The 15,087-nt window shown below is 40.5% G+C and overlaps 1 protein-coding gene across 2 annotated transcripts in view; it reads right to left on the bottom strand.

Annotated features, from left to right (window-relative positions):
• The window catches only part of slain2 (SLAIN family member 2), a 75,228-nt gene that overhangs the window by 32,571 nt on the left and 27,570 nt on the right, over nt 1–15,087 (bottom strand). For both annotated transcript variants that reach the window (XM_043691382.2, XM_043691372.2), the window contains exon 3: nt 6,502–6,672. In XM_043691382.2, coding sequence (XP_043547317.2) covers nt 6,502–6,672 — 171 coding nt within the window. The remainder of the gene's footprint in view (nt 1–6,501; nt 6,673–15,087) is intronic.

Here is a 15,087-nt window from a genome sequence, read left to right as displayed (position 1 = left end):
TATTCTAAGTGTCACAGAGATGTACAGCATGAAAAAAGACCCTCAGTTCAACTCGTCCATGCCAACTAGATCTTAAAAATGTGCCTGACCTGCTGTGCTTTTCCAGCAACACATTTTTAAGCTCTGATCTCCAGCATTTGCAGTCCTCACTTTCTCCATGCCAACTAGATATCTTAAGTTAATCTAGCCTCATTTGCCAGCATTTGGCAAGAAACTCTAAACATATGGCATCAAACTTTGAAAACTATTTCCAATGCACCTTGTTATTGTGAATGATTGGTGGAAGCAGTAAATTGTTTAATTACCAAACTAGTCAATTTCTTTGAATATTTCCAACATTAACTCTGATCCTTAATCTGATCTTCTTTCTTTCAGTTGAATCATAGAGTGTACAAGCGGCTCTTTGGCTCATTGATTCTGCACCAAAACAAAACTGTTGCAAATCTATGCTAGCCCCACCTTCCAGCACTTTCCCACCTCAACTACCAGTGCATTCCAGATTCTCACCATCCTCTGCAAAAAAAAAATTTCCTCCAATCCCCTCTAAAACCTCCTTTCATTTTAAAATTATGCCCCCTTGGTATTGACCCTTCAACTAAAAGGAACAGCTGCTTTCTATACAAGATGTCCTGCCCCTCAATTCTTATACACCTTAAATCAGATCCCCGCTCAGGCATCTCTGCTCTAAAGAAAACAACTTGAGCTTAACCAGCCTCCCTTCATAGCTAAAATGCTTCATACCCCAGGCAAGTTCCTGGTGAATCTCTCCGCACCCTCTTCAGGACAATAACGTCCTTCTTACAATGCAGTGATCAAGAACTTAATCTTTCTTGGTTGTCAGGATTTGGCGCTCTCACCGCCACGTCCCTGGTTCGATTCCCAGTCAGGGAAAGAGGATTTGCTGTTGCAGCAGATACCCGGGACATCAAGAGCCTCACCAAGTTATTCACTACCCTGACTTGGAAATATATCATTGTTCCTTCACTGTCGATGGGTTACAATCCTGGAATTTCCTCCCTAACAGCACTGCATGTCAACTCACAGCAGGTAGACTGTAGTGGTTAAAAACAGCAGCTCACCACCACCTTCTCAAGGGGAACTAGAGACAAGCAATAAACACAGGTCAACCAATGATGGCCCAAATTCCACAAATGATTAAAAATAAACTGCATACATTCTCCAACTGTGGCCTAAGCAAAGTTTTGTTTGGTCCCACATCATCAACCTCTAATCTGTGCTATGACTGATAGAGGCAAATGTCCTGTATGCCTTAACTATCCTATTAACCTCACCTAGTGTCTTCAGGAATCTTTGAACAAGAACCCCAAAATCCCTTTGCTTCTATGAGCTTCCTACTGTCCTTCCATTCACTGCATACTCCCTTGTCTTGTTGCTTCTTCTAAAGTGTATCATCTTGTAATTATCAGGGTTAAATTCCATCAGCTACTGATCTATCCCATCTGAGCAATCTGTCTATATCCTCCTGTAACCTAAAACCATCTTACTCACCCAACTACCTTACCAATCTTCCTGTCATTTGCAAACTTATCATTCCCCCCCAAACTGTCATATGTGTTACATATATCTGGAATAATTAAGTATCCAGCCCTGATTCCCATGGTACGTTAATAAGGAGACTCTAAGTTTGTGAGAAGATTTGTAGCTTGGGTGCTCGTTATTGTGGTTCTGTTCGCCGAGCTGGGAATTTGTGTTGCAGACGTTTTGTCCCCTATCTAGGTGACATCCTCAGTGCTTGGGAGCCTCCTGTGAAGCGCTTCTGTGATCTTTCCTCCGGCATTTGTAGTGGTTTGAATCTGCCGCTTCCGGTTGTCAGTTCCAGCTATCCGTTGCAGTGGTCGGTATATTGGGCCCAGGTCGATGTGCTTATTGATTGAATCTGTGGATGAGTGCCATGCCTCTAGGAATTCCCTGGCTGTTCTCTGTTTGACTTGTCCGAGAATAGTAGTGTTGTCCCAGTTGAATTCATGTTGCTTGTCATCTGCGTGTGTGGCTACTAAGGATAGCTGGTCGTGTCGTTTCGTGGCTAGTTGGTTTGCATGGATGCGGATCGTTAGCTGTCTTCCTGTTTGTCCTATGTAGTGTTTTGTGCAGTCTTGCATTGGGATTTTGTACACTACATTGGTTTTGCTCATGCTGGGTATCGGGTCCTTCGTTCTGGTGAGTTGTTGTCTGAGAGTGGCTGTTGGTTTGTGTGCTGTTATGAGTCCTAGTGGTCGCAGTAGTCTGGCTGTCAGTTCAGAAATGCTCTTGATGTATGGTAGTGTGGCTAGTCCTTTGGGTTGTGGCATGTCCTCGTTCCGTAGTCTTTCCCTTAGGCATCTGTTGATGAAATTACGCGGGTATCCGTTTTTGGCGAATACCTTGTATAGGTATTCTTCCGCTTTTTGCAGTTCTGGTGTACTGCAGTGTGTTGTGGCCCTTTTGAATAGTGTCTTGAAGCAACTTCTTGCGTGTGTGTTGGTGTGGTTGCTTTCGTAGTTCAGGACTTGGTCTGTGTGTGTGGCTTTCCTGTATACCTTTGTGGTGAATTCTCCGTTCGGTGTTCTCTGTACCATCACGTCTAGGAATGGGAGTTGGTTGTCCTTTTCTTCCTCTCTAGTGAATCGGATTCCTGTGAGTGTGGCGTTGATGATCCGGTGTGTGTTCTCTATTTCTGTGTTTTTAATGTTTTTAAATAGAGAACACACACCGGATCATCAATGCCACACTCACAGGACCTCTAAGGTCACCCCTCAGCCTCTGACATTCCAGGGAAAACAGCCCTAACCTATTCAACCTCTCCCCATAGCTCAAATTCTCCAACCTTGGCAACATCCTTGAAAATTTCAAATTTCACAACATCCTTCTGATAGGAGGGAGACTAGAACTGCACGCAATATTCCAACAGTGGCCTAACCAATGTCCTGTACAACCACAACATGACCTCCCAACTCCTGTACTCAATACTCTGACCAATAAAGCCCCACCTGGCCCATATCCATCCAAAACTTGCCCATTCATGTACTTGCTCAAATGTCTTTTAAATGTTGCAATTGTGCCCACATCCATCACTTCCTGAGCAAGTTCATTCCACATGCAAACCACTGCTGTGTTCAAAAAAAAAAAATTGCCCCTCATGTCTTCTTTAAATGTCTCTTCTCTCACCTTAAAAATGTGCCCCCATGCTAGGGAAAAGACACCTACCGTCAACCCTATCTATACCTCTCAGGATTTTATAAACTTCTAGAAGATCACCTCTCATATACTTACATTGCAGTAAATAAGGTCTCAGCTTATCCAGTCTCTTTATAAATCAAACATTTCATACATGACATCTCCTCTGAACCCTCACCAGCTTAATAACATCCTTCCTATAAATGGGCGACCAGAACTGGAGACAATTCTCCAGAACATGCCTCACTAGTGTCCTATATAACCTCAACATGATTTCCCAAATCCTATACTCAAAAGGATTGTGCAATGAAGGCAAGAGTGCGAAACACTATTAAAATCGCCCTTGTCTGTATGTGATACAAACTACAAAAGACCTACCAAACCTCCAATAACTTCTCACTCTATGTCAATTGGCTCAAGAATCTCGCAGGCTCTCTTCCCAAATATCATACCAACATCCTCCTCCTCCCAAGTGAAGACAGGTGTACTTAACACCCTATCAATGTTCTGACTCCAAAAACAAAAATGCTCCCTTAGTTCCTAATGGATACTACTTTTCCCCTGGTTAACTTCTTTCTCTTGCTATACTTACAAAATATCTCGAGATTCTCCCCAGTCTTACTTATCAGTATTTTGTATTTCTCTCCCAATTATTTGGGAGCTTCCTCCCTGCACTTTCAATACTCGCCTTGGGTTTGTATTGACTTGCTCCATTTGCACCTGTTAAAAACATCTCTTTTCCTTCCTGTCCAGTCCTGTATGGTCCCTGAGATCCAGGATTCTTTGGGTTTGTTGTTTGCACACTTCATTATAAAAGGGAACATGCTGGGCCTGTACATTAATTTCGTTTTGCATGCTCTGCCTCTACACTGTTCTATTGTAGATTTACACACAACTAGCTGTTCCCTGTCTACTTTGGTCAGATCCTGTCTCATTTTAAAAAAATCTGCCTTCCCTAATCCAAAGTCCTTTTTGCAGACATTTTTTTTCCTTTTCAACTACAAAGTGTAAAATGTACACGGTGTTGTGGTTAATATCGCTAAAATGCTTCCCCACTGCCACCTTGAACACCTGTCCAGTTTCATTCCCCTGAATTAGTCCAGCACTCCACTGTCCCTCCCAGGACCTTCTAGACGTCAATTCAAAAATCTCTTCTAAATAGATTTGAAGAAATAAGCATCCTCCAAATTCTTTACATTATGACCATTTCAATTTGCCTAGCAAGTTGAAATCCCAAAAATAATTCCCTATTAATATTTTTACATAAGTTGTCCGAATAATTGCTCTTCTCTTCCCCGCTGACTTTTTGGGGGTTTATAATAGACCTCTTGCAATGTGTCGCCTCTTTTGTTATTACTAAACTCTACCCACAAAGCCTCAGTTGATGATCTTTCAAGATATCATCCCATTTTATTGGAATAACTGACTTCTTAACTAGCAATGCAATACCACATTTTCTCTAATACCCTCCCCTATCCTGCCTGAAGATCCTACACCCCGGACTACTGAGTTGATGTCTTCCCCCTCTCTCAATCACATCTGTGATGGCAACACCACAATTCCATATGTCAATCCACATCCTTCACTCATCTGTCATACCTATAATACTCCTAGTATTAAACTAGAGGCTATCCCGCCTCATCTTACTCCCTCGCAACGCAATCTGCTGAACTCCTTCAGCCTTGGTTCCTTCGCTTAAGTATACTGTGTTCCTATTAAACTAACACTGTGCCCTCATCACCTGCCAAACCATAGTAATCCATATCTTGTTTAAAAAAAACTGAACTAGTTTTCCTTAATGCATTGTTTCAGGAAATCTTGTGGAAACATTCATAACCGTAAAAAGAAACAGGTGCCCGTTTAGGCAGAGTCCTTACACAATCTATTAAGTCTGATGAACTTCTTTAAAAGTTGACAATGGAATTAAAGTTACAGGTTTAATTAAGAGTTGGTGTTTTCCCAAAATCTGATATGTATGACATGTGAGAGAGAATTTGACTCCATTTTTAAGCCTGGCCAATAAAAACGGTTTAATATTTTAAACCGAGTTTCCCTTATACTCACAATCTGCCATTGGTATTTTGTGACATGGTCAAACGTCATTATAATACTACAGCTGGTGGGCCACTACAGATGCCTCAGTTGGTATTTGAGGTTGTCACTGTATCATTAATATTTTGTTTTTTTAAAACCTTCAAGTATTGCTTTAGATTCCCTTTGAGCATTCTATTTAATATAGCTGTTTCAATACGAAATAGGTTTGTCACATTTCTATTGAAGATAGACTCAACACATCAGCCTTACTCTTTGTTCATCTTAGTCAACTTTTCAAAAATTGTATCTGATAATTGAGTTTCAAAATCTTCCTCCTGTTTCATAGGCTACTTTTCTTTATTTCTAATTTTATGGGTCTGAGGTATCTGACCATCACAAATCACTGAGTGCTGGAGCACTACCTGACCCTTGAATAGTTCGGAACTGTTACTTTAATATGCAAATTATCTGCTCTGACATTTTTTTGTAATATAGCTTTGATTATTGAAGCACTGACCACATGTGGTTGAGTTGCAGATACAGGTCATTAGTTGTGTGCACAGCAGATAGTCTTTCTGCCAAGCAGTTACCATTTTGATTCAAAGTGATGGCTTGAAAGTGGCTAGAACAGCAGACTGATGCAGGATCAAAGCATCACAATGTCACAAATGTGACTCTCATTGCCCTAGAATTGTGCAATGTAGCCCCACCAACCCTCCTCTTCTTAAAGTCAACTACCTCCAGTAGCAAAGAAACTACGGGTCCTGTGGAACTGAATTTTGCAGTCCAGAAGTCTCCTCTTCTCTCTCCCTCACTAGAATAAAGTTCAAGTTGGGTGACCAGATCAAACATACTGGGCACACAACTTGAGTTATGACATTTTCAACATTTGGAATTATTTTTTCCCTCTTTTCCAACAGTTATGAAATATGTTTTTTCCCCTCAAATTACTTTAATGTTACCACAGTAATCTACTCTTAGTATTTGAAGGGATTAGCAAAATATTACATTTTCTCGACAGGAAAATGCACACCTATCATTGTAATACTGCTCATCATTTGATCTTACTATTGCGATATAGTAAAATTATGTCAGGCAGATGTATGGAAACTACTGGTCTAGTGCCTTCAGGTAAATAATTTTAAAGATTTTATGTAACTAATTATTAAAATCAAATTTTCCTGCAAGGACCTCCAATTTTGTGTTGCCTTCGTTAAGCAAAGTTAGTACATAATAGCATGTGTGCAATAATGAAACAATGTGACAATCAGTGACATCTGAAGGTCCGTGTACCTGCACTTCCAGGTGTGATCAACTGTTTCACAAGTGGTGTAGATCGGACTGGCGTAGAGGACGGGGAACTAAAACCACTGCCATATGGACTACTTCCTCCACTTGGGGTGAACGAACTTGGGTAAGCAGTAGGATAATAAGAACCGCTTAACAGACTCCTCCTTTTGCTTTCTGAAAGATGTAAAAGAAGTGACGTTGACCAAAAGTGATATATGGTAGAACTGTAATACATCTGAAATTAGCTAAAATATTTTGTGGCAATGTCTACTTGCTTGCATCATTAGAGCATATTCAACATTAATATTGACAACATTTGAAAACATGTCAATTATTTTTGTAACCAGAATGGATAATGGATCCTAATCAATTCCCTATTCACAAAGCCCACTAGATGAAACTCAGTGTGATGAGAAACTAAGTCAAAGTGGGTTAGAAGTAAAGTAGTTTTTAGAATGGAAATTAGGAAAAGCATCACGATGAGCAGAATTTGGGAACTTAAACAGATGCATGTAAACTTGTTTTCCTACACAGAGTAGTTTATAATCAGGATACACTTCAACATGTAGGAGGCCAGTAACTGGACCTCATTTGTAGTTCAATGAGTTACAGGACCCAGAGTACCCCCACAGGTAACTGGGACTGTACTGGTGGAGGTGGAGCTTTGCAATTGTGAGCACTGTGAATTCAGAGATTTGAAGTGACCACTTATGAATCCTCACCTAAAACAAAAGTAAAATGTTGTGGATGTTAGAAATCTAATTGGTGGGTGGCACGGTGGTTAGCACTGCTGCCTCACAGCCAGAGACCCGGGTTCAATTCCCGCCTCAGGCGACTGACTGTGGTGGAGTTTGCACAATCTCCCCGTGTCTGCGTGGGTTTCCTCCGGGTGCTCCGGTTTCCTCCCACAATCCAAAGATGTGCAGGTCAGGTGAATTGGCCATGCTAAATTGCCCGTAGTGTTAGGTAAGGGGTAAATGTAGGGGTATGGGTGGGTTATGCTTCGGCGGGTCGGTGTGGACTTGTTGGGCCGAAGGGCCTGTTCCCACACTGTAATGTAATCTAATGTAATAATAAGTGTTGGAAATATTCATCAGACCTGACATCAGTGGAAAGAGAAAGTATTGGAGTTTCAAAATGAATCTCCTTCAGAATCCTAGGGAGGTAGTGAGGATAGGTTTTACACTTTTGAAAGGGACAATACAACTTCTGGGACTAGGTAGAAGGGAAGTGAGATTAAATGACAAAAATGTCATAGAACAAAAATGAAAGGCAATAGTAATGATTATGGTAAAAAAACAAAACACTTGTTCACAGCATGAATGGTAGATTATTAAACAGCCGTTCCCTGAAACAAAGCATGAAAACAGGATTCAGATCAGCACAAAGCAAATAAACAGCAAACTTTAAACAATTATAATGGTGAGGGAAGCGGGCTGAGTAAACTGGAGTCAGTCACATCCCCAGCAACAGATCGGCTTCACTCAATGATGTGCTTGAAGTACTAGACAAAAACTGATAAGAGCCTCTTTAAACACAGAAAGAGGAGGGGAGAGGCCAAAGTGAAGAATATAAGACTCAGAATCCGACTGCTGAAATAATAATGAGGAACTAGGATATGACAGGGGAGTTGAACAAAAAATTTGAATCAGTTTTCACAATAGAAGACATTTAGAAATGTTATTAATCAAGGGTAAAGGGGGAGAGGAATTTAATACAATAATTATAGCAAGAGAATATACCTAGGAGCAGGAGTAGGCAATTCAGCCCCTTGAGCCTGTTCTGCCATTTCATGGTTGATCTCATCTTGGCCTCAACTCCACTTTCTTGCCTGTTCTCCGTAATCCTTCAACCAACGATTAATTAAAAATGTGTTTACCTTCTCTTAAATTTACCCAACATCCCAGCCTCCACCATACTCTGGTAATGAATTCTATTGATTCACAACCCTTTGAGCAAAATAATTGTTCCTTATTTGTTTTAAATCTGCCACCCCCTTATATTAAAACGATGATAGCTTGTTTTAGATTGCTCCACGAGGAAACAGCCTACGTCTAAATTTTATCAATCCTCTTTAGCATCTTACATACTGCAATTAGAACCCCTCTAACGCTTCTGAACTCCAGAGAATATAGGTCTGAACTTTCAATCTCTCTTCATAAGGCAAACCTCCCATCTCTGGAATCAATCTAGTGAAACACCTCTGAACTGCCTCCAATAAAACTACATCCCTCCTTAAGTAAAGGGAGGAAAATTGAATGTAATACTGCAGGTGAAATCTCACAAATGCCTTGTGCAAAATCAGAAATTGCTGGGGAAACTCAGCCAATCTGTCAGCATCTGTGACAGAAAGAAAAGTTAACATTTTGAGCCCCTTCTTTATAACTGGAGTTAGGCATCAAAAGGATGGTAGCTAGTAAGCCAAGGAGGAACATTGGAGACCATGAATAGATGAAAGTAGGTTGGTTACACAGAGCAGCCCATGTCATGGTGGAAGTGGGTAAAGAACACAGAAGGTAGGTGTTCAGTCTCTAAAATTACTGAACTTAATATTAAGTCCTGAAGGCCTCAGAACCAGAGTTAATGCTGAGTCTCACAAGAGCACTGCTGCAGGCTAAGACAAAAAAAGTCCAAAGTGGCAGACAACTGGAAACGCAGGATAATTTTTATGGACAGAAAATGGGTTTTCCACAAAGTGGCCACCCAGTCTGCATTTCATCTCTCCAGTGTAGAGGAACCCAGATTAGAAGCAGCAAATACAATAGTCTAGAGTGAGTGGTGCAGATAAATCGCTGCTTCACCTGGAATGTGTATCTCGAGACTTGGGTAGCAAGGAGGGAGGTGGTAAATGGATAGATGTTGCACATGCTGCAAATGCACAGGAAGGTGATACAAGGTTGGGATCAGGTGGACCTGTTATGGGGAGTAAAGGAGTGGACAAGGGTGCCCTCGAGAGGACGGGAATGTGTCTGGTGGTGGCATCGATGGCAGCACGCCTGCAGAAGGTGGCATCATCAGAACAGATGTGATGGAGACAGGTTAACAGAGAATGAAATGAAGCTCTGAAAGGAAGCAGGATGTGAGGGTGTAGAGTTTAAGTGGTGTGGGAGTCAACGGAGACCCTAAAACCATCCTGATTGTGGATGGACGTGTACAGGGACTACACATCCATAATAAAGAGTTGGCAGCTGGTGTCCGCAAACAGGAAATTTTCAAACTAACATAAAGCATTAGAAGAATTGCCGATCTAAGTGGGGAGGGACTGGTCAAGGGGAGAAAGAAAATCGAGTCAAGGTAGAAAGAAATAAGTTCCATGTGGCAAGAGCAGGCAGGAATAATGAATCAGCCTGGGCAATCAGTTTGTGGATTTTTGGAAGAAGGTAGAATTAGGCTGTACTGGATTGCAGGCTTGGAGGCTGTGGGGCAGGGGAGGACAACTCTCAGGTGATTATCGATACAATAGCCTGATATTCAATGGTGGAGTTATGGTTTGGGGAAGTCAGGTGGTCATGTCTGAGAGCAGATGGTCATCCTCCACAAAATTCAGGTCAGTATGCCAGACAACAAGAGCACCACCCTTGTCAGCAGGCTTGGTTACAAAGTCAAGGTTGGATCTGAGAGCACAGAGGGCAATTAGTTCAGAGGGAAGATTGGTTCAAATGGGAGGCAGGAAGAAGGTGCAGAGAAGCTGAGGCGACCAATGTCACGTCACAGTTCTCAGCTAACAGGTCAAGCGTATTTAAAAGGCCAGGGAGAAGACTGTTGTTCAAAGAAGTGGGCACAGAGGTAAAAGCAATGGAAGACACACCCAAAATTCAAGGTGGGGGCATAGATAAATAATATTGACTCCTTAAACCTTCAACATACACTGTAAGATCATAAGGGATCGTAAACACTTGACAGGAGGTGGGGTTAGAAGAAGGGATGAAGACAGAGGGAAGAGTGGGGTAGAAGGTTTCAGAATGGCATGAGTTTTAGCAGCTTGCAGTGCTTAATGCTTGAAAAGCTAGAGAAGAAGTTTCTTGTTGGAACATCAAATAAGCCAGAGGATGAAGTGAAACTGGAGGGGATCAGGACGGCTCAGATAGTTTGAGGTGGTACTGATGGAAAGAGGTTGACAGTGAATATGGATCTCTGTGATGCAGCGAGAACAAATGTCTGAAGAGCGCTGTATATCAGAGAGACCATGGATGGATACAACATGAAGTTTGTCCACATTTATGGAGAGAAAGCAGAATTAATATTCTTCAGAACATGATCTTAACCTATCTTCAAACCCCTGGCCCTGTCACAGCCAACCCATTTTCACTTAAGTCATGCTCCTAATTAGCAGCTTTGCTTCCTCTCTGGCTTGCCCTTTGTTACACTGGCAGCTTTCCAACCCTCTGGGACGTGTCCACAAACTAAGGATTCTTGGATGATAACTGTGAATGCATCCACTATCTCTCGCTACATAGTTTAATGTCTTAGATGTATCACATCAGATCTAGGAAATCTCAGTCTTGTACACGCTTACTTTTCCTTGACTTTTTCTCCAGTGATAATTGCATTTGTCCCCATGATTATTTAGAATTTTGGAATGGTCATTGAATATTTTTAAGATGGAGGTGGATAGAACTCTGGCAGGAGAATCAAGGGTTATCTTGGTAGACAGGAATGTGGAAATCAAATACAAACAGAGCAGCCACAATCTTACTGGATGGTGGAATAAACTCAAAAAGGGCCAAACGGACTGCACCAACTCCTATGTTGTTGGTTACAAATTATATAGAAGTGTGCAGTGGTGCTCCCAAGGGTCAGTGTTGGGGCTGCTGCTATTTACATATTAGCAAATATGATTGATTCAAAAATAAACAAAAGTCCAGCATCATGATTAGAGTACAATTTCACATTTTCAGACAACTCAGTTTTGAAACGCAGTAAACAGTGAGCAGGATAGTAACAAAAACAGATGTTGCTAGAAAAGCTTAGCAGGTCTGGCAGCTCTGTGCAGAGAAATCAGAGTTAACATTTCAGGTCGAATGACCCTTCCTCAGAACTATTCAGAGTTCAGTTGAGTAAGGGTCACTCAACCCAAAACGTTAACTCTGATTTCTCTTCACATGTGCTGGCTGACCTGCTGAGCTTTTCCAGCAATTTCTGTTTTTGTTACTGATGTTCATTATTTACAGCTCTTTCAGTTTTTATTTAGCAGGATAGTAAGACTCCTGTGGGACACAAACAGAATAGCAAAATCAGCAAATATATATTAGATAAAATATAGAAAAGTTTTACCCAAGGTCATTTTAATACAAAGAGTGTGGAATGGCAATATGAAATAGAGAATAATTTTATTATTGCTGGGAATTAAGTACACAAGCCTTAGATGTAGAAAAGTTGAGACAATTATTACAAGTCATATAGGAACTTTAGCTTCACAAAGACAGGGATGAGTTCAAAAGCAAGGAAGTTGAGCTAAATCTTTATGCAAGACTGATTAACCCACCTGGAGTATTACAGCCAGTTCTGTACAGAGACTGTGGGGAGAACTACTCCAGTGACACCACAGTGAAAACTATACAGAGAGAGATGAGAGAACCTGGGTTATATTCTGTAAAGTACAGGTGTTAAAGGAGAGATTTGAAAGAGGAGTTCAAAATCTTGAAAGTGTCTTGATCCAGCAGAAAGGATAAACCTTTCAGGAAGGACAGTAACAACAGTGACAAAATTAAATGATTGTCAAAGGACCATACAGTCATTGGACCAATAAAAGGGGAAATAAAATACATGAGTGTTGGTATGTGAACGCATTGTCTCAAAGAATGGTGGAAACAAATGGCAATAACAACTTGGAAAAGGGAACGAATAGGGCTGTCTCTCTAATGGCACCCCCAGCAGATTCACATTGTGAAACACTAGTGTTAAAAAAAAAGCAGCCCCCAAAAAAAAGTACAACAGATATGAGCAAACAGGATAGAATGATATCATTGACGGTGCTGGAAGGGGTACTGTGCAGGTGACTTTTGCACGAGTACAGACAGCTTTTTGGGAGCTGTCAGTAGATTCTTGACTAAATACTTGATAATGAATCATTTACTGGGTTATGAAACTATTTGGACAGACATCAAACAACTGTCACAGCAATGACGGGCCTCCTTCATGCTACAACATAGGACTCGAGTTAAAACTTGCTTATTGCAGTCTCCCAGAGTTAAACTTCATTTTGAGGCTAATAATAGGTATCAGATTGAATGTTGGATTTGAAAAGTATTGCAGGAAGCAGCACAGATATACTTCTACCAACACAAGAATGTTCTATGCATTTCCACGAGGTTACAATCTGTGCTACACAGTCGTGAGAACAAAAATTCAACTACTTTTAAAATTAAACTAACATTTATGAGCTCTCAAAATGCTGGTCACAACAAGTAAACAAACCACCTTGGGTATCACAAAAATCAGCACAAAGAGTTGTGTCAATTTAATTAGGGCCCTCCTTAAGGACAAAAACTGCAAATACACAGAGGATCCTAGTTATTCATTAAATCTTGTATGCATATAAAAAGCCCCACCCTACATCACCCAGATTACCTTTTCAGCTTGAAGACAAATGCATGCCTGCTGCCCTACAACTAGTAGGGTAAAATCCACTTTCTCCTATTCATAGTGACCAAAATACAGAATTGTGCAACTTATCGAGACATACACACAGCTTCAATTAAATTTATGCCCATTCTAGAAACAGACATGACTTTGTTCACTTTGAAGATACAGACCTAACTACTTTGGCACTACGGTATTATTCAATGACTAAAATTTATTTTCCTAAGATGAGATCCAGTAATCACGGAAAAATAGTCATGTGCAGTTATTTTAGAACACTGCTTAATGCAAAGTCAGAATGCCATTACCTAAAACAGGCTGATTATACTGATCATCAGAAATAGATATGAAGATAGTAACCTTGCAACATACCTGGCACATATCCCAAAGTATAAATGTTATGTTGTTCACTCAATTCAGCACTGAACTTAAAAATGTTTGGCATTAGGAGGGGTAAATGACATTTGATGGCTGAATATAACATTGTAACAACACCTTTACTGAAGTTTTAGTTTTATTTAAACATGCCAAATAAAAAAGCAAATTTGATGTACAGTGCTACAGTACAACAGTTATTATTGAAAATTGTTACACCAGTGTATCACGTGCCAAAAACACTGAGCTTCTAAGTATAAAATCAGACCATTGTGTGTCAGAATACAAATAACATCCCAGGAAATGGGACGTTATTTGTATCATTAAGGAACTGGATGGGTGAGAGAAACTCAAAAATCACAAATCACTAGCGAAATGGTATTAAGTAAATCGCTGGAGTTGCAGGTTAACAAATACCTGGTTTCTGATGGAGTACATTCTGGGGTTTTAAGATAAGTGGCCAGTGACATAGCTGATGGATTGGTTTTGGTTTTCCAAAATTCCCCAAATTCCAAGAAGGTCTCATTAGATCAGAAGTTAGCAAGCCATTCCTTTATTCAAAAAGTGAGGGAGACAGAAAGCAGGAAGGTATATAGCCAGTTAACGTAACATCTATGTGAGGAAAATTTTTAAAAGAGAGTTACAGCAGGGCACTTGGATAAAGTCAATGCATACAGGCAAAGTCAACATCATTTTGTGAATGAGAAATCATGGGCAACTCTGAGAAAGTAACATGTGCTTTAGATAAAAGGAAACTGGTGGATGTACTATAGTTGGATTTTCTTAAGCCATTGAAGAAGTGCCACATCAAAGGGTACTGCAAAAAAGTAAAGGTTCTGTGCAGGTGGTTGCATATTTGCATCGCTTTCTACTTGCCAGCCAGAGTAGGCATAAATGGGCCTTTTTATTCTTGGCAGGATAAGACAAGTGTTATGTCACAATGCTGGACCTCTACTCTTTACAATTTACATAGATGAAGGGAGCATAAGTATGATTGCCAAACTTGCAAAGACACAAGGACAGGTAGGAAAACAATCAAAACAGTCTAGTGCTACAGAAACACATCATCTGTGGAGAGAATTAATATTAAGTCCAATTGGACCCCTCTAAACCTTCTCTCGCACTGTTTTCATTTCACATCACCAACATCGACTGCACCTATAATAAAAACCAAATTGTGAAGTTACATATGGCCTGTTCTTGTTGTCACAGCACTTGTATGGCTAGTCCATTTCAGTTTTTTGTCAATAGTAACTCCCAGTATGTTGCTAGAGGGGTATTAAGCAATATCAATGCAACTGAACACTAGTGGACTGTAGATAGATTCCCTTTTATTGGAGATGGCCATTTTCTGGGTGCAAAAGTTACTTGTCAATCTACAGCATACAGCCATACTGTACCCATGAACTCCTAGCAACAATCACGTTATCAACAAGAGCTAGAAGTATAATGGACTAATTCTGCACTGTAATAAATAGGTTTAAAGCTGATCAAAGAAGACTACTGCAGCAAGAACGTGCAATATCAAATGCTTTAATGGAGGTGACATGCAAGTTAATATTCCTTGTATGTTGTAGTGACAGAGAATAAATACTGCATCAATGATCAAAATATACAGGAACAGGGGGATGT

Source organism: Chiloscyllium plagiosum, unplaced genomic scaffold (assembly GCF_037043375.1).
Source record: "Chiloscyllium plagiosum isolate Xiang-an unplaced genomic scaffold, Cpla_swu_hap1 HiC_scaffold_1, whole genome shotgun sequence".
NCBI lineage: Eukaryota > Metazoa > Chordata > Chondrichthyes > Orectolobiformes > Hemiscylliidae > Chiloscyllium > Chiloscyllium plagiosum.
The sequence above is the reverse complement of the archived record's forward strand: the minus strand, read 5'-3'. Positions and strand labels throughout refer to the sequence as shown.